Here is a 19,832-nt window from a genome sequence, read left to right as displayed (position 1 = left end):
ATCTGCTAATGCAAGCAGCAACAGCCATTTCATTCAATCCGAGGAGTAAAGGAATGGGTTCAAATTAAATGCGGTCTTTGCCTTAACAGGTCAGTGATTCCATTGAAACTACATGACTCTCAGAAACAGGGCAATGTCGGTATCGCAGAACAAAAGCCACCATGCAACAATGCTTAGCACATTTCAAAGAACTGAAATAAGCCTTGTTATTATAGCTTTGAGTGTGTGCAGGAATGGTACTGTCGTGACCACGCAAATGTGAATGGATAAGTGGGCCATGAAACCTAGCCGATCACTGATGAAGGTGAGGAATGATGAATGCAGGAAGCCGCTTCAAAACTATCGTACGTCGAGCCTAAGGCCGGTCAGCAGAGAACGTGGCCCACGTGGCGGCGAGACGTGCTCTTGCGAGGGAAACAGCGGGAGAGTTCGGAGGCAGTAGAGAATTTTATACCCGTGCTACACGGGCGCTTCGAATGCCTTCCAACCGAATGTAATTCGGCTCGAATGCGAACTTACGCCGCAATACGAAATTTTTCGACGGCATTCGGTTCAGGTGCCATTCGAGTCGACGGAGCTCCGCGGAGACATTCCAGATTTTGGAATTCCTTCGAAACGCGAACAAAGCCCGAACCAACCAATAGGCGTTGCCGCCTCTATCGCTTCGCCTCGCCCGCAGCCGCGCGACTGCTTTCGGCTCTGTGGCTCCTCATCTCGATACCCACTGCTCGCTTTTTCCTGCTCTTGCTTACCAAATAGCTAGTGTTCTGTCTATTAAGTGCTTGAAGGTAATAGTACACCAATGAACATTTACCGCATGAGCACGAAATTTCTCCAGCAGTGCGCCGTTGAGGACGGCTGCACTCATAGTGTTGTTTACATGGCTGCGTACGAACGGCGAGCGCTCGTTTTCATGACATAAAACGCTTTCCGAGCTTTAGTTCTATTAAATAAGCTCATCTCTTATGTACTGGTTGTACCCGTGCTTGTTAACGCAGTGCGACAATCTGTGGGAGGAAGCGACGATATGATCCTGAGAAACACTTGACAGCCGGGCTGCTGACATCGCGTACGGCCGGCGCTTGTCGCTAATTGTCCCGACTTCCTCCGACGCGATCAGCAGCTTATTTTAAACTGCTTTATTCAGAAGTATGATTGGTGACCGTTCGCGGTAATTGAAAAGGCATAACTTGTCCAAAAAATAGCAGTGCTCGGCGGTCTGGGTCACACCGGTGCTTCCCGTTCATCGTATGCGCGCCCTGCGATGTGAGCAATAGTTGACTTCTGGCCACTGCGGTCAAAACTACACTCGTTGAATATTTGCATTCGCTAAAACTTGTAAATTCGCTCGGAACAACCGCCGAACCCACAGACATAATCCTGCGGACTCAGTAGGCCTAGACGTCGCGGAAGGGAAGGGAGTCGCCGTCGATTAAGAGTAATTTGGCAAGCGCTTATCGCTGGTGAGTGTTCAAGTGTGCACATGTGAAATATACCCGTTGATTTTGCTTATTAAGAATATGGATAAGGTAGAAGGGCGAATATGTTCATACCGTCGCCTCATGAGCGTGTTTTCGCTCAGTCGCCGACCTGCCGAGGACATGAAGGCTCACCGTCCGCCGGTCGGATTCGTCGGTGTCGTTGGCCTCAAAAACTTGTCTCACTACCATCATATATGCTGCTGTTGACCGTGACAGCGTCGTTGTCGCACTACAGTGACCACCGCCGTCTCGTGAAACTCGTGAACGCTCCAGCACTGACGTTCTTGCGTGGGTGCGATACGCGAAGATTCACGTCCGACTTTGGTGGAGACTGCAGCTCGGCCGCGGCGTCAATGACAGCAGCGACGGCAAGACGAACTATTTTCTGATATGGAGAACGCGCAGCTGAAGACCAGCTGTGCGATGGTATCACCAAGGTGGCGACACCTTGCATCCGATGTTGATTTGCCGCCATATCCGATGGGAAGAAGGAACATTGCCGGATGACGGGCGTCTCTGCCCCAGGGCTGAACCTTAACCTAATGATGCGCATTATGTTTGAGGAGTATTTAAACCTCGTAGAAGGGTGGAGGAGGAACTTTTGACTCGAGTGATGATGTGAACAAATAAATTTCAACCTATAAACCGATGCTTCCCTGGGAAGCTCTTTCCATGTGTCGACAGAAAGAAAGAGCGTATGATGAAATATAACTAGTGCCGATTATTGGGCGCGGCAAAACAGAACCACGCCTAGCACACATGCAGCAGAAGCTCGTATGATGATTTTGATTTGCAGGGCAGCCTCCAGCAACCCAAATTGCCAGTCGCGTGTTTCCGCGTACATCGATGCTGACGGCAGTCTTTTCATGACCTTAAATAAGAGCGGTTTTTTGAACTCCGGGGAGATTGAGGGGGAGCTTAATCTTCAGCCCCTTCCTGCTCTTCGAGCACAGTTCATTCGCTTCTATAGCTTTTCTTTCTTTAGTTTTCTTTTTGAAGAGCGAAAAGACGACACTCAGAGGCGTTATTTTTCGATTCCTTTCCCGAGTGTAGAAGAATTAAGTAAGAACTCTACGTCCAGCCAATCAAAATGGGTGTGGTCAATTTGGCTCCCACCTCATATCCACTGCAGAAAATCGCCGCCACGTTTCGTCACCGTCGCCACCAAAAAAAATCATTTATTAGGCAGTTTAAAGCCTTAAATATTAACACTTCGGCTATCTCCTTGGCGTCATGGCTTTACCGCGTCTGCTGTTATGCATAATAAAGAATAAAAAATATATATGCCTGATTTCCAATCACAATTAAGGGTGGAAACTTGGGCGAGTCGGTAACGATGATCCATGGTACATGGGGAGCGCAAAGACGGCACAAGGGACAAAGAAAGACGGACAACACAGGCGCTGCGTAGCGCCTGTGTTGTCCGTCTTTCATTGTCCCCTGTGCCGTTTTTGCGCTCCCCATATACCATGGATGATTTCCAATGATGGGCTCCTTCAAGTATACGATAATATCAAGAACCACTTATGTTACAGAAAACAGAGGTTGCTTTTCGCGCTGTTTCAGGGCTTGAGCCGAGCTTGTGAAGTTCAAGAGCCGTGTCAAATGCGTCACGTTCTTGACGCGGGCCCTGTTCAATAAAAAAAATTATGGCCAGAGCAGAGCTCCACAATGCCCACAACAGGGCTCAGAAAAAATTGCAGGGGACACTTAAGCTCTGCCAGTAATATGACGTGATAGTATAATGACCTAATTCAATGTATGCAGAATTTGTCTTTTTCTTCAATATATTCATAGAACTCCGGGCCCAGTGGTGCAGTGGTTAAGCGATGTGCCACAGTCATGCGATGGCAGGCGCTGCCACAGTGCTCCTTTGTGTGATCTCAGTTGCGCTTCCCTAGTGACCAATAATTTGAACTCCCGCGTGCCACGATGTGCAGTTGCTCACAATGCGGTGAGCAGGTTGTGATGACAACTAGAGATCACGTGGATCTATGTGGCCCACCTGCATCCTAGGATTCTTTCCTGGGGATTCGTGGGCTTTTTGCTGCTCACGGTCAGTCACGACGCCGAATTTTCTGCGAGACGAGTTCCTTAACGCCCTCGCGTTAAAAACCTAAGCGTCCACCGCAGCACTCGAGATCCCACCTTATGCTAGTTATTGCAGATCATTTGCCCGTCATTGTTTTAGCAGCACGTTTTGAAACTCTTCGTATATGAGCTCAAGCCATGTCCAAGGACTGAAAAAAGACATATGCGTTTCTAGCAGCGGCAAAGCGAATTTCGACCAAAGGATCTGAAAATTCGTAGCGAAAAATTGCACCCGCGAAGGGCGTGCGCCCACGCGAACTGTGAACTAGTAAGGCGAACACGAACGAAAGATTCACGTTCCTGCGCCAGCGGAATGCCCTGCTGCGGTCGTCCAAGAACACCGGCATCGTGCCTTATACGGCCTCGAGGCGCCCTCGGCAATGAATATTTGCTTCCCTAAGCTATCAACAACATGAATAGCGGATACCATCATCGCGAAACACACGCGACAAACATCGCCGTCGCGTCCACACGCCACTCATGTCCACTCACGACCACTCGCACCAATTCACGTCAGCTCACATCCATTCTTCACTCATGTTCATTCACCACTTATCACTACTCACACTCACATCCACTCACTCAGACTCATCTCCACTCACACTCATATCCCCTCACTAGCACTCACACGCACATGCACTCACACTCCCAACCAGTCACTGACACTCAAACTCACAGGCGTGAGAGTGAGTGAGGCGATGTGAGTGCACTGATCAGTGAGAGAAACAGGAAGGTTGGCTGCAGTGGACAGTTCTCGTTATGCATGCATGCTATGCCAAGTGAAAGTAAATTCTGGAATCAAGGACTGCCCTCTCCACTCGGCACATTGCCTGCCTTGTTTTGAGTCGGCTCGGTCTCTGCGGACTGAGAATAGCCAGGTACGAATGGGACGCCAAGGCAGCGTTTCACTCTCAGCATGCACGGGCTTCGCACTCACCTCGGTGTCCTGGATGTGTGTCAACGGTCCGTGTACGGGGCAGTCGCCGGGGTGGTCGCTCCCGCAGTCGTCGCAAACTGCGAGCATAGTGTCGAGGACGGGGTTTCGCAGAAGGCGTAACGAGAAGGCGGGCATTTTTTATGTATTGCTCACTGGATTAAGTCAGTAAGAAGCACAGAAATAGCGAGTAGTTTACATACACATGAAATATGTGTGTCTATAGGTGCCTAAGCCTCATTCGGTCATCATTTAAAAGGCAGTCTTCAACTAGCTCTTTCAATGCGTGAGACATGGACAGCATAAACTAGTTTTCCAAATGCTGCTCCGGAGCGTAAGACGACCAGTAAACTTATTTACGACGTGCGCAAGTTTGCTAAAGAAGGTAGAGACAGGTCTTTGTGGACAACTCACACAGGTATTGTTCGTCGGAGTTCCCTTCGCAGTCCGAGGACATGCCTCTCTTTCGTTTTCTTCTCGGGTACCGGGACTCGCCGGTATGCTCCCTGGTGGAAACTGCAATTAATCGCAGGAGAGTTTCTGTAAGAATGGTTTTGGAATAAAATCTTACGAGCAAGTGTAATCGCAAGCAGCGATTGTGTGCTAAGAAGAATAGGGGAGGCTAGAGCCTAATCAAGTGTCGATCATTGGGGATAAAATTAGAGGGAAAATAAAATTAACAGCCCCGGACACGGTAAAAAAGTCAGTTCTGACACAAAGAAGTGCTGTTTCAAAGGTTAAACTCGTCTTATTGCCTAAAAAAATGGTTGCCGGCCTAATAAGCGAAGAATTGATAGTATAATTGGTTTATTACTCAGTGTCCCATGATGGATCACGTTAGTGCAATATACTGGGGGAGACTGGCTGAAACCTCTCTTTATCAGAATCAAAATTATTCTTTGTACATTGTCGTGTCATGCGCTATACTCAGCGCGAGTTTCACTGTGCAAATGCATGTTCTGTGGGTTTCTGCGGTTGAGCGTTACATTTGCGAAAGCCATCTCTGCTAGAACCAATGTTGCGCAACCTCGCCCTCTCCTCCCAGCTGCTATTTTTCTTTCTCTCACTCGTGGTTGTTTAGAGAGCCGAGTTTGCTGGGCCCTGCAAGATCCCTTCCCCTCCAACCTCTCATCTCACCTCAGCCGCTTTCCGACACCAGAGGGCATGCGCTTATGCTCTTTCAGCAGGGTTACTACTGCGTGCCCCATTAAAAAGCGGCGCATGAAGACCTCTCGCTGTGAGAATTATTGCGAAAAACTCATCATCTAGAAGGACTGTGGTGGCATATAACTCAATAACCCAGCGGTGAATGCATGTCAACAGACGCCCTCCAGCAAAGCCGTCGACAGGAGTGAGATAATGTCACTAATAACTTTCTTGCGCCAGTCAGCTACCATCGATGTCACACTATTAGGCAAGGGGATAAGCCGCGACGTCATGACTTTCATTCGACGCCGTTGGCTTAAAGGCCTTCTCTGAGATGCACTTTCTGCTGCATTAATATATATAGCGGAACCCACGCGCCCCATGGCTCCATGCAGCAGGCTGCGCGTGCCGAGCACGCATAATCCGGTGTCTTTCAGGAGCGAACGGGTGCATCCGAGTGCAACAAAATGGCGCATGTCATACAAGTGCTTCGCCAGCAGCACGGTGAGCAAGTGTGGGGTCTGGCCATCGGCGTTCGGAGGAAGCGGCGTCCTTCCCAGCCAGTCGCGTAGTGCGGAAGCTCGACTGCCGTTGCGCAATACGTAGGAGCGGATTCTCTCATCTGAGCGTGGATTTGAAAACTCAGCCTTCCGTTGCGGAGCTCACAAACTACTGAGTTGTTCCGCTTGTGTAAGTGCTGCCCCGTTTCTTGGACCGCGGTACAAACACATTGTTTTTTTTTTGTTTATTACTGAGTTGTTCCAAGGTATAAGGAATTTTTTTCTTAACATTTTTACAAATATATAAAATTTGGCCGTGTGCAAATTTGAAAAGGTTATTTCCTTCTACCTAGTATTGAGAGTAAAACAATATTGATAAATGGCTTATATTAAAAGTTTTAAAGGAGGTCGGGTAACCTCATCAGCCGTCCTTGGCTTTGCAAGTACTGGAGGCTCCAAACCAATCAATACAAAACCTCAGCGCTTTTCTTGGGATTGATGAAGTGGCTGAGGTGCATTGGCGGAGCACTGGGTCATGTTTTACATCGTTTAAGAACACGAACTTTTGTTAAAAATATAAAAACGCAGGACATGTCAACAATTGCATTTTCACCTAAGAGCAGTGCTGGATGAAAAGGGATACAGTGGCTATAGAATCTAGAAAAGAAATTTTTCCTTTGCTTTTTCATTTGCGAGCATGAAAATAAAATGTGATTAACTGTAAATTCATCTCCCCATGTACAAACTGGTTTGTCTTTTTTTTTTTGTAAGCAGAAAGTTATGTGTAGCGTGTTTGAGGCCTTTACGGAGTAGGCGCATAAGGACTTCCTTGGAACGTTTTTGGTGCACAGATGACTTCCATTGGCCTAAAACTGGTATTATTAGGCGTAGTTTGTAATTTATTTCGTTGTTAGAAGTAGACCGTCATTGTTTCCTTGCATTCCAATGTAGAAAATTTATGCAATATTTAAGGGGGATATTTACACTTTTAATTTGCTTGCCACAAGCTTGAGCAGCGCACAAATCTGCTCTTTCGTTGCCTTTTATTCCAACGTGACTAGCTACCCGGAGAGTATAATGTTTTGTCCTTTTGCTATGGCTGTTGTAAAGTTGTGTATAAGGTCACCAAGCAGCGGAGTTATTGCATATCCGGAATGAATGGCTGTAAGCACACTTAGCGAGCCTCAATAAAAAATAGTTGGAAAGGTTCTCCTTTACTATTTCTTCTATGGCAACAAAGATGTCGTAGCATTCGGCAGTGAAGATGGGTGCACACTGTGGAAGTCTTACTTTTTTATTCCAATTAGCTTCTACCCTTGCGCCTCCAACATGCGCCTCTGTTATTGACCGATCTGTATGATATGCTGAGAAACTACTTTATTTTTCCTCGAGTGTAAGAAATTCTTGCGCTTTAGCTTCTTCCGGAATTTGTTCTTTTTTTGAAACTGTGTGAGAATGAAATCACAGATTTCAGAGAAATTATACCATGGTGGCAGTGGCAACATGTCTAATACGCCGAGGTTCTGTCACATCTCTTTGAATCGCAAGAGCAGTAGCCTGGTAGCTTGCGGTTTATTGCTATAGAGTATTCTAGATAAGCACTTTGTAGCGATGGGATAACAAATAAGTTTTTATAGTTAACGGATTTTTAAAATGTAAAAGCTTGTGAGCATGGCTCTTCTGTCTTTAAGCGATGGTTCATTAGTCTCTACATACAGACTATTTATGGGTGACGTTCTCTATCTCCAAGTGGAAAGACGCAAGCCGAAATTATGTACTGGATCCAGTCGCTTAAGGTACGAAGGTCTTGCTGATCCATAAAATATGCAACCATAATCTAAAGTAGAGCGTACTGCAGGGCGATACATTTGTAACAGAGATGTCCTATCGGAGTCCCAGTGATTCTGTGAGAGTATTTTCAGTCTATTCAAGGATTTAGAAGCTTTATTTTTGAGGGTGTTAATTTGTGGCAGGAATGTGAGTTTTTTTATCAAAAGTTATTCCCAAAAATGCGTGCTCGACTTTTACTGGTATTGTGACTTGATTCAGATAAAGGATGGGACAGTCCTCTTTTCAGCGAGAACAGAACAGCTAGTGACTTCTGCGTGGAAAACTTGAAACCATTTTTATCTGCCCATGTCGTCAGTTTGTTTACTGTCAGTTGTATTTATCTCTCGTATGTTGCTATGTTTGAGGACGAGCAGACTATTTGGAGACCACCGACGTAGAGTGAATGCATGATGGACTCTCGGAATATTTTAGCTACGTTATTCATTTTTATAATAAATAGGGCGTGCTTAATACACACCACTGAGGTGCTCAATTTTCCTGAATCAATGTTCTTGAGAGCGTTGAGCCTAGGCGTACGTGGAAAGAACGGTTTGAAAGGAAGTCATTGAGGCAGTTTAACATCCTACCACAGATACCTAGGTCGCCTAAGTCGCGGATGATCACAAGCCTCCAATTTGTGTCATATGCTTTCTCCATGTCGAAGACGGCGAGACAGCCCTGTTTGTGTATAAATGCTTCTCTGTGTTTTCGAGACGAACAAGATCATCTGTTGTTGAGCATGCCTTTATAAAACCGCATTGATGGACGTTAAGAAGTTCGCGGGATGCAAGGACAAATGTTAGTCTAATATTTAGGACACTTTCGAAAGATTTTGCGAGACAACTTGTAAGTGCTATTGGTCTATAGCTATCAGGGGAAGTTGTTGGTTTACCAAGTTTCAGGAATGGCACTATGTGGCTCTTTTCAACTCCTGAGGTATTTTCCTGCAATGAATATTTTGTAAAAGAAAGTCAGAAGTGCTTCTACGACAGGCTGGGAAAGGTGGGCAAGCATTTGGTAGTGTATCTGGTCGAGTCCTGGAGCAGTTTTTTTGCCGGCAGACAGTACTCTATTGATTTCTTGGAGAGTAATTAAATTTTTCTATTCTTGGTTTGCGCCTCCACTTGTTAGAAGTCTGTTTTTCAGCTACATTTTTGTATTTCAGGAATGACTGCGCATAGTGAGACGATATGGAAACTGCAGGGAAGTGTTACGCCAAAATACCTGCCTGTTCTTTTATGCCTGTTTGTGTGCCAGGTGCTGTAAAGAATAGAATTGTGAAAGGTGAAAAGGTGCCGTTTAATTTTCGAACCTGTTCCACATTTTTTTTTATTTCGTTTGATTGTTTACAGAAGCAAAATAAATTTTCCATAAAGTTTTCTTTGAACTGCAACAGACATACCTAGCTTTACCTCTTGCTTTTTTTTAATTGTATGAGGTTCTCTTGCGTTGGGTGCCTTTCAACTTTACTCAAAGCTCTGTTTTGTAGTTTTTTGGCTTCCTGGCAGTCTTTTGTCCACCACACTTTGTGGTTTTGTCGCACCGCTCCTGACTACTGAGGAATAGCTAAATGTGCGGCAGTTAATATGCAATTCGTGAACATTTCATTTATTTGATCAATGCTCAGATTTTCTAAATCAATTTTTGCCAATGTGGCTTTTTTCCAGAAAAGCTCCTAGTCTGCCAAATAAAGTTTCCAGCGATGCGGCCTTGTTGCGATGATTTCCGTTGGGGATATTAAACTGAGAAAAGAAGGCAGATGATCGCTGCCATATGTCAGTGACATCTTTGTGCTAAAAACACAAAGGGAGCAAAAAGATAAATCTAGGCAGGTCGTTTTCCCACTGCTTGCAGAACACTAGGTGTGTCTTCCCGTGTTGAGCAGGCATACATTTTTGCAGAGAATACAATCTTCGAGAATTCTGCCTCTGACGTCCGTATGTTCACTTCCCCAAAAGGAGGAGTGAGCATTAAAATCGCCAACTAAAAGATACGGTTCCGGTAGTTGTATTAAAAGCGTTTCTAAATCGTGAAGTATGACGGTTATGTGAGGCTCAATGTATATGGAGCATATTTTTATGGTTTTAAAATCGAGGACGGGCACAGCAACTGCCTGATATGAGGTTTATAGGTCAATTTTCCGCGTAGCAACACTCCCTTGAAACACAAAAGCAGCTCCTCCAGAGAGCCTGCTTGAGTTATGACGGTCACAGCAAAAGACTTGATAATTTTAAGAATGTTTCTTTTTTTTGGTCCTAGGTTAGTCTCCTAGAGACACCTTGCTACTAGAGACAGTGAATGTAAAATATCTGTTACGTGTGTGCAGTTGTGTAGAAGGCCACGACAGTTCCAGTGAATTAAAAATGCCATGATTATAGGCTACATAGGGATATATCTTAAAACCTAGGTTGGTGGTTCTTTTGGACCAGTTATTGGTCCTCGATAGAGCTTTGCCGCCGCTGTAGGGGAGGCGAGGGAGGAGTTGTGTCCATCGTATCCCCTGGTACGCTCTACAAACGTGCTGAACGCACGGTTGTCTTCGTTTTGAGCCTCTCTGTATGGGGAGGGGCCTTGGGGCTGGCTGACCTGGAGGTCCTCGCGGCCTGTTTTGTGGATCGTGGTGCAGAACTAGCTGCGGCCACCAGGCGCACGGACGGCCCTGCTGCAGGCTCAGTGTGTGTGAGCTGCGCAGGTGCCGAAAGCCGCTTTGATGCTGTGCCCTGTTGCACCACAGCAGAGTAGGTTGAGTTATGTCCCAACGAGAGCCGTTACCGCGTTTCTATGAATGATACCTTTATTTTTACTCTTAGTGTTACTATTTCCTTTTCTTTTTTCCAGGCTGGACATGACTGTGAGTAAGCCGGATGACTGCCCTCACAGTTTGCGCAAGATGGGGTTCAACATTACAGTTTTCAGCGGAATGGTCGTGGGAAGCACATTTGACGCAGGCCTGTTTGCCCTGGCAGATCTGCGAACCGTGGCCGTACCTCGGGAATTTGTAGCATCGGCGTGGATTGGGTATCTATGGTCTGAGGTTTAGCTCTGTATAGCCTACTTCCGCTGAATCGAAAAGTTTACTAGATGCAAAGGTAAGGACAATGTGTTTCGTTGGTGTTTCCGTGTTTTCGCGTCTTATTTTGGTGCTTTAGACATTGGTAACATTCTGCTCTTTCAATCCTTCCAGTAGCTCAGTCTCGGTTAGGTATTTCAGGTCATTATCGGAAATTACTCCACGAACAGTGTTGAGTGATCTGTCTAGCTGTTTATTTGAGGAAGATTTCCGAATGTTGTAACATCTGAGAGTCTCTCGTATTGATGCTTGTACAGAAAATCCAGATGCAGGTCTCCGCTAGCTAACATTTTGATTTTGTAACCTTGCCCTATAGCGTTAGTTAGGGTTCTTGAAACATGGAAAAGTGACACAAGTCGAGCCTTTTCTTTTTCAGTGTATTCGCTATGTACTACATTGAAGCAGGGAAAATTTTTCTTGCTGCCAAAGAATTGGGCAGTAACTGCGGTGCGCCCTCTTTTTACACGAAGATCAGCGGAAAGTAAGAAATGGTTCATCAAAGATCTTTCTAGTTCGGTCGCAGTGCTAGCCGCCCACCATGGAGCCCAACTAGGGGGCAGGACAGGAACTTGCAAGCAAGTCTTGCCAACGCCAGCTATACACCTCAACTATAATCAGATCTGACGAAACCCAGGGTAGTTCTCCACACAAGGTTAAACCTAGCCACCTATGAAATATGTAAGAAAAAACCGGAAGAAAGGAGGACACAGGAGAGTTATGAGAAAGAAGATAAGAAAGTAAGAGATGGAGAGGAGGACAGGAAAAAGCGACTGTCGATTTCCTCCGGTCGGGTTAGGCCAGGGGTGCCGTCTAAAGGAAGTTGGGATCGAAGTGGTGTGTTGCCTCCGCCATCGGGCCTATAAGGTCGAAACGCCCGGCATCGACTCAACCACCAGCATCCCTTTTTCCCAGACACGGCGATGCCACGCACGGCTAGGCGCGGGTGCTCGGGTCCGTGATGATTCATTGTTCACCATCATCCCCCTGAAGGGATATCGCAGCGGATGCTCGGGAACCCGTGGAGTCGCCACTCACCAACGCCTGCAAGCTGCAAACGCCCCCCTGCGAGGAACTTCTAAGGACTAGGCTGGCACATGTCATGGGTGGAGTGTTCTGCTGGGCCCAGCAAGAGGTCGGGAGTATAGGCATTCTGCGTGTTGATGTCAGTGCCAGAACTGCCGGTCAGTCGGTCAGTCGTGAAGGTAGCCTCGACATAATACTTTCTCGTGACTCCCATACAACGTGCCGTGAGAATGTCTGACATGAAGTTGGTGAAGCTAATTTAGCACCGAACAGGTCTAAGCAGGTAACAATAGTGAAGAAACAGTCCTTAGCTTATAAAAGGCAAGGAGGTGGTGTTCTCCAGTCTGCATACACGTGCAAGCTAGCGACGCAATGCATACAATCGCAAAAGCGCGCTGCTTATTCAACACAAGCGTCTCACCACTCTCCAGCTTCTCATCTTTGAGTGTAAATCGTACTCAACAGCCAGCTAGCATTACACTCCTTGCAATAACACTGACCTGTTTCTTTTAAATCAAACTTCGAAAACCTATTTGATGCACTTTTTTGAGGGGGGGGGGGGAGGGGTCAACTGAAAGTGTCAACATATATACAAGAATATCAGACTGTAATGGTCTGATGAAGCCTGTAGATTGCCGGGGTCGTAGCAGTCAAAGACTGCAGGTCCGTACAGGGACACATTCCAATAAAACTTACTTTTATTCGTCCCTGTCATTTGCCAATAGCCCGTGAGAACCCTTAGTGTGCACCTCAAAGTGATTTAAAGCTCGACTTTACACTGCCTCGCCCGAGCGCACAACCAGGCGATAACACAATTCCATTTTGCCTCACTTGATACGTAAGGAATCCGAACACTTACAGGAGGGATAGCCGGACGCCCCTTGGCCGCTGTGATCTTCGTCCTCAGCGCAGCTGGCTTGCTTGACGACACGCTTCGGGAAACGCTTGCCGTCAGCTCCGATGGCGCCATTTCCTAAGGCGAATGAGTCGAGATATTAGGACTACAACGTATACTGCATACACACCCACCCCGAGACATGCGGAGCTGAAACTCCTTTTCTCTATGGTGACATAAGTCTAGCATTATTCATGTTGGTTAATTTGTTTCACGCATTCTGAGAAAGAGCCATAATGGCCATGTTGAATGCGTCATTCGATTGTTCGTCAGTAAATAGGACGCCTATGAAGACAAATCAAAGAAGATCAGCCTGAACGAAACCAAGCGCACAAAAGCCAAAGGAGGATAACGATATTCCAGCAGAAACAGTGGCAAGCAAAGCAAATTTCCAGAATCAGCAGGAACTGGCTGCAATGTGTTCCAGAGTGGTATTTTCAATTATTTTCGACACGTCAGAAAAGGAACTTCAAGCCCCTCTGAGCTGAAAAGTGGAAGACATAGCTGTCACCCCTCCCCCTCCCCTCTTTCCCTAGTGATGGGGCTGATTCCACAGCCAATGTATATAATAATACGACACATATGTGCAGGGTGCGTGCCGCAGGCCTTCAGGCATCTCATCGAGTTTCTGGACTCCACGTAGTTGACATTTGTGTTGTGAGGCGGCCTGCCCCAACCAAGCTCCCGAAACGCGACAACCAGCATGTATTCCCATCCCCCTCATCCCATCGACTTCCCTCACCCCTGGCTCTAAGCCGCGCAGAGCAGCCAGGAGGTATCATTCTATTGCTCACCACTGCTAGCAGCCCGAATAGGAGGTAGCTTTGTGTGCCCAAAGTACGGATTGGCAGCCGATGCGTCAGTCGATGGTCGTGTTTTTGCAGGATTTCCACGGAGACAACTTTTTTCCTTCCACTTAAGAACTCTGCGCTGTTATAGCTTTCTCTGGTTATAATTGAAGGACTCGAGTGATAATCGCGGCTGGTCGCTGTAACTGCTGCCGCGATGCGACGGTAATGCTCGCCAAATTATACCCCGTCGTAAGTGAAGCTGCAATTCAAGTGCCGCCATTTTATTTTTTCCTCTCTCCATTCTATATTTTCGCATCGATCCCTATTTGTTCTAAGCATTCGTTTTAACCGATCTGCAAAAAAAAAAATCTAACCTAAGGGAGCCGCCCTACCCGCGCCGTCGCTGCTTCGAGGAGGCGCCTCGAAACGATGGTGTCGTGCTCATGACGCAAATGTACAGACGTGAACAGGCTTGTATGTTAGCGCTCAGGCGGTCGTCTGCACAGCAAACGCAGTGAAATTTTACAGCAGGCCGGCGCTGTGTTTTGTAGCCTGATTCCACGCTTACGCCAAGCTGGACAGAAATAAAATCAAGGAACGAACAGCACTTGCTGCTCTGATTTGTTCCGCAGCACACCACTCCAGCGCTCTAAACAGGTCTTCTCACGAATTTTACATGTAAGAAGGTTGCTTGCTCAACAGAAGTGCTCGCCACACGTAATTCCTACCGGGATTCAGCTTCCTAAATTAAAATCCATGTAAACGATTGTCGAGAGCGAAACAATGGCGATCCGTTCTATAGCTTTCGGCATTTTGCAGCTATTTCGCAAAGCCCTGCGTACCTTATCAATGCAACGCAACAATGCCGGGTAGGAACACTCAGCGCTGGCGATCTTGACGTCAGTAAAAACGTCGCGGTGGTAGGCAATGATAGTGCGCGGTCACCTTGCATGATAGACGTTTGTAGACAGGTCGACGATCTAGAGTTTGTAATCAGTTTTGCGTATTACGCCGACTATATAAAACGTTTAGCTGAACCTGAACCTACAGGCCCCTACCATCAATAAAAAAGACATGAGTCACTTGTTTAATCAAGGAGACCTCTCAATGCACCCAGGCTGATCACAGACGGAGTCCTATTTCCTGTTGTCATTTTGTCCCGACTGCGACGCCGCATGGTCTCTTGGCATTTACACCATGGTATAAGTGACGAAATTCTCCACCTTCCTTGTGCACTTAGGTCACTAGCGGTCTCTGCCAGCTTTGCTGCAGTGCTCAGCTGACTTTCCTTCCTGTCTTGATACACAATTTTCCTTTATTTTCGCGCAAAATAATGGCTTCTTCGCAGATACTTTTAGAGAGAGTACCGGAGGTGAATATAATAAATGTAAAAAAATTGCAATGACCTTAAAGAAGTAAGCGCCAACCTTGAACCTGCATAGCCAACTCTAGAATGAGGTGCGGTAAATATTCAAATTGTCTTCGCAGGGCATGATAACGTAAATGAACGACACTTCGATTGGGCAGTTGCGCCGATCAGCGCGAGCGGGTCGAGAAAAAAAGGCTAGCGATGAAGGTTAGTCGCAGGCTTGGTTGCCTTAGATTCTGGAATCGAAGCTCAGATAGCGGTCAATGACAGCAGCGCTTCCTTGAAACCAGAGAGCCGCATGTAGTTAGGCACATTCACGGCGAAGAGATCGGTCATCCGGCCATTCGATAGATGCAGCGCGTCTGCGGTGCTCCTTGCATAGCTGTGGACAGGGCATATGCGCACACTCCTTGATTTCTCAGGTCTACCACAAATCTGACCTTCATATAACACTTCCAGGTTTCATCTTAGGGTGACCAGCGAATTTTACGACAAAGTGCACCGCAAACAAGTGTAGGGCCGGCACCAAATTTTGCTTTAGTTAGATAGATAGATAAAGAGGAGGAGGGAAAACTATCTTGGGCCTTGAAATGAATGCTTGGGGCATGCGCTTCGTTTTTCTGTGGAGCCGTCGCCACCGAGGAGGCATCTTTTAAAATGGGCGATGCGAAATCTGCTCTTGCGTGAGGGTGATACCAGAAGCTCGCGAGCTGACACAGAAGATTTGGCTTGTGGGGTTTTAGCGTCCCAAAGTGACTCAGGCTATGAGGGACGCCGTTGTGAAGGGCCCCAAAAATTTGGACCACCTGGGATTCTTGAACGTGCACTGACATCGCACAGTACACTGGCCTCTAGTATTTCCCCTCCATCGAAATTCGATCACCGTGGCCGGGATCGAACCCGCGTATTTCGGGTGAGCAGCCGAGCGCAATAACCACTGAGCCACCGGGGCGGCTAAGCTGGCACAGAAGAACCGCACACTATTTCCTGCACAGTGCTAAGCCGACACGAAAAAACACACGACACTGAATAAGCGCGGGCTATCAAGTGTCAGCTACCAGATACTCTAGTTTTGAATTTTGCGAACACAGCGCAGAGTCTGGAAAAGTAAACAACTTCCTAGCCCACTTTGCTATCTTTCGAGCGGCTGTTTTGACAAGCTACTACCGCCTTTGTGTAAAAAAAAAAGAACGACTTCTCCAAAGTGATAAAAAGGCTTCCTAAGTCTGGTAACGCTCATGCATTGTTTGTAGAGGACTGCCACGCTAGACAAAATGGTCGACTTAGGGCTCATTCACACTTGAGAGTCGCAGACAGGGCCTTCTTCCCTCTATAGCTTAGCCTTGGCTGCATAGCCGCAGAAATGTGTTCGGTCGACGCGCTGGGCAGGAGGAGTGCTTTTGAGGGGAATATGCTGCTTCGATTTTGAGTTGTACCCAACTATATAGCTGGTGATCAAAGTCCTTTATTTGTCTCACGCGCATTAGGCAAGCTAGCAAGCCGCAGATCAGCTGCCGTGTGCGGTTGTGGAAAACCGAGCAAGGGGGAGGCAGAGAAAGAAGCATGCCAAGTCACCCCAGCCAACTCCTGCCCCTACACACGACGGGCACAAGCTGCCGGGTTTGCTATGGTTCGTTTGTAACCCTCCGAAGGCAGGCGCAGCCAGTTTGAAAGCTTCGGCGCACGGAATGTCGCTTTTCAGTTTCCTGCCGCGCGGTGGCGCTCACCACGCTGTTTGCCAGACCGGCGCGGTGTCGCCGCCAGTAGCAAGCTGCGCTTTTTCACGTGTGCATGTGGTGCGTGTTTTTTTCTGCTTCTGTGAAAATTGTCGCTTGGCTATGTCATCAGAGTAAGCAGTGGACATGCCGCGTTGCTTCGCGCCCGGCTGTAAGAGCGGCTACGACTCGAATACACTTCCGCCCGAGAAAAGGCATTTTTTCCGGCCGCCCAGTGATTCTGCACGCCTTCAAGAATGGCAGCGAGTGATTTCGCGGCTCGACAGACCGCTTTCGAGATCCTGTGTCGTGTGCGATGTGCACTTCCACAACGAGGACGTACTGAAACATTTTGTGCACCATATTAATGGTTACACTGTCGTCATTCCGCGCGACAAGTGGGCACTGAAAGATGGCGCTGCACCACGCTTGTTTCCCAACTGCCCGAAATACGTATCAAAAAACACGCGGAAACGCAAGGCACCGGCTGTGCGTACTGCTCCCAAGATGAAACGACGCCAAATAGGTGACGGCAACCAATGGACAGCGCCGATAGACCTTCACGACGAGGATCCCGGTCCGGCACGTGCGGAGACCACATCGCCGCGTTACAGCGAACTCCTGGCCATTGCAAAAACTAGCCAAAGGATTGACGGTTGCTGCACGGAAGCTCTTGAAGGAAGCGTCAAGAGCTTCCGTGCATGAACTGATTGGGTCAAGAATGCTTGAGTTAACTTCCGAAGCTGACTCGCCCAAACACTGACAGTGACCACATTTACTCCAAGGGAGAAGTAGATGAAAGCATCTCATACTACTTTTCAGGCTATGTGGTACACAAATGCTCCAAGAGCGTAACTTGCCCTTCCTGCATCGAAGATATTAGCTCTCCAGTGGCAGTTGTTGGCAGTGACTCATACCTTACGGTGTACAAGAGCTTCAATCAAGGGTGCCTAAAGCATCCAACCAAAAAGTTGCTAGACTTTACAAATATTGTAAACAAAGCAGTTTCTATATCTTTAAAAGAAGGTCCTGTTTTTGGGGATATCTTCTGGGACGTACGCGCTAAACCTTGCACTACTTGGATGTGAAGAGCATATGGCTTCTGTTACATGCCAGCTTCTGCATTTCGTCGTTATGACACGCATGCATTTTTATGCGAGAGACGTGAATCGCCGGCTGGAAAACAGAGAAAAAGTCACCATGGAAGATAAAAGGCTCGTGTCCTGTAGCTTTTCCTTCCGTAATTTTGACTAAGTTTGTCATTATCTGATGCCTCTTTGTGCTCATTTAAACAACCATTCTGAACATTAATGTAAAAACCGCATGGAACACCGAACACAGTGCTGCATGCGGCGGCTACTGAGCGGGGAATTTCGTGACCGTTTTCTAGAAACGGAATAAAGGTAATTATATCTTTTTTTATTTTCGTGCACACCTACAAGTAACCGTTGCTCTAACGAACAGTAAAATGCCCAGGGTAAATGCCTCATGTGCTACGCGATAAATAAGTCATGAAGAAATTGGCCCGCTTTTCGCCACCTTGCGTGGGCATGCTCTTTATCTCACCCTTACCGCTCAGGCCAAATTGTTCCTTAACCACGATACTGAAGTTTCAACGTGACATTCCAGAAAAATCCAGCAAATTCTAATGGCCGAGAAGACTCCCGCAACCATCTAAAAACGTTGCCCGCAACAGCGCCGAGCGCAGCGCATCGGGATGGATGGATGGATGGATGGATACGGCTGAACCCTTTACATCGGGCGGTGGCTCAAGCCACCTAGCCATGTCTTGTGAAATTTTACTCCTGTCTTGCTTTTAGCCACCAATCAGATAACCTTCGCTTGGTTACTTCTAACCTCTTAAAATCCACTTTCCCTTCACTATCCCTAAACCCCAATGCCTTGGGTAAGTCAGCCCCGCTGCCTTCCACTGTAGGGTGAAGCCCTTTACAGAAAAGTATCAAGTGTTCAGCCGTTTCCTCCTCCTCTCCGCACGCAATGCACAAAGTGTCTATCTCCTGGTACCTGACTCTATACTTCTTAGTCCGCAAAACTCCATTCCTGGCCTCAAACAACAAAGAACTTCCCCTACAATTATCATAGATATTTTCTTTGACAATTTCCTGTTTAAAGGTCCGGTATGTTTCTAGCGCCGATTTCGTCAGCATCCCTGTTTTCCACAAAGCTCTCTCTGTTCCTTTAACCTTTTTCTTAACCGATAATTGCTGATTTGCCTCCTTACTGCTGTCCAGATATTTGCTTGTCATTTTTCTAGTTCGCTTTCTCCATTTCGCGTCAACATTCTTTATATACAGGTATCTGAAAACTTTCCTAGCCCACCGCTTTTCCTCCATCCTTCTCAATCGTTCCTCAAATGCTATCTTACTGCTAGCCTCTCTGCTCTCGAAAGACGCCCATCCCACATCACCCTGTACCGCCTGATTTGGTGTATTGCCATGCAGCGCCGCGTGGTGAGAGGAAAGGGGGGGGGGGGGGGGCAGCTTCTCGTGCGCTGCTCGGGCGGAGCTTGCAAACTGAAAAGGATCTAAAACGTTGGGCGCAGCAACAAAAGATAGGCCTCCACGCAGCAGGGCTCAAGAGAGGACCGGCCACTTATCTGAACATCTCAACCAAAACAAGTCTCGGGTCGCTCGGGGGCAAGACGGGAAGACACTTTCTCAGTCATGTATCAGTGTCGTAGCATGGTGGCAAAATCTGAACTGCTCGCAAGATGGCGGGAGTGGAACCGCTACCTTAACAACCTGCGACTATCTGGTTTCTCGGATGCGCTGCAGTCTTTGACCGCTATCCGAGCTTCGATCCCAGAATCGAGGGGAACCAAACCTGCGACCAACTTTCGCCGCTGCGCCTACTTTCTCTACCGGCTCCAACAGCGCTAATAAGCGCATCTGCCCAATCGCAGTGACGTTCGTTTACGACGTAGTTATGTATACGGCAATCGCTCCCGGCGACTAGCGGCCGAACCT

At 47.3% G+C, this 19,832-nt stretch overlaps 1 protein-coding gene across 5 annotated transcripts in view; it reads right to left on the bottom strand.

Annotated features, from left to right (window-relative positions):
* The window catches only part of LOC144128264 (histone-lysine N-methyltransferase PRDM9-like), a 51,962-nt gene that overhangs the window by 28,958 nt on the left and 3,172 nt on the right, over positions 1-19,832 (bottom strand). For 3 of the 5 annotated variants that reach the window (XM_077661533.1, XM_077661534.1, XM_077661536.1), the window contains exons 2-4: positions 12,935-13,048; positions 4,921-5,022; positions 4,510-4,586 (exon numbers count right to left, since the gene is read on the bottom strand). In XM_077661533.1, coding sequence (XP_077517659.1) covers positions 4,510-4,586; positions 4,921-5,022; positions 12,935-13,048 — 293 coding nt within the window. The remainder of the gene's footprint in view (positions 1-4,509; positions 4,587-4,920; positions 5,023-12,934; positions 13,049-19,832) is intronic. The other 2 variants (XM_077661535.1, XM_077661537.1) reach the window with 1 other exon arrangement.

Source organism: Amblyomma americanum, chromosome 4 (assembly GCF_052857255.1).
Source record: "Amblyomma americanum isolate KBUSLIRL-KWMA chromosome 4, ASM5285725v1, whole genome shotgun sequence".
NCBI classification, from domain to species: Eukaryota; Metazoa; Arthropoda; class Arachnida; order Ixodida; family Ixodidae; genus Amblyomma; species Amblyomma americanum.
Note: the sequence above shows the minus strand (reverse complement) of the source record. Positions and strands in the feature narration are given on the sequence as shown.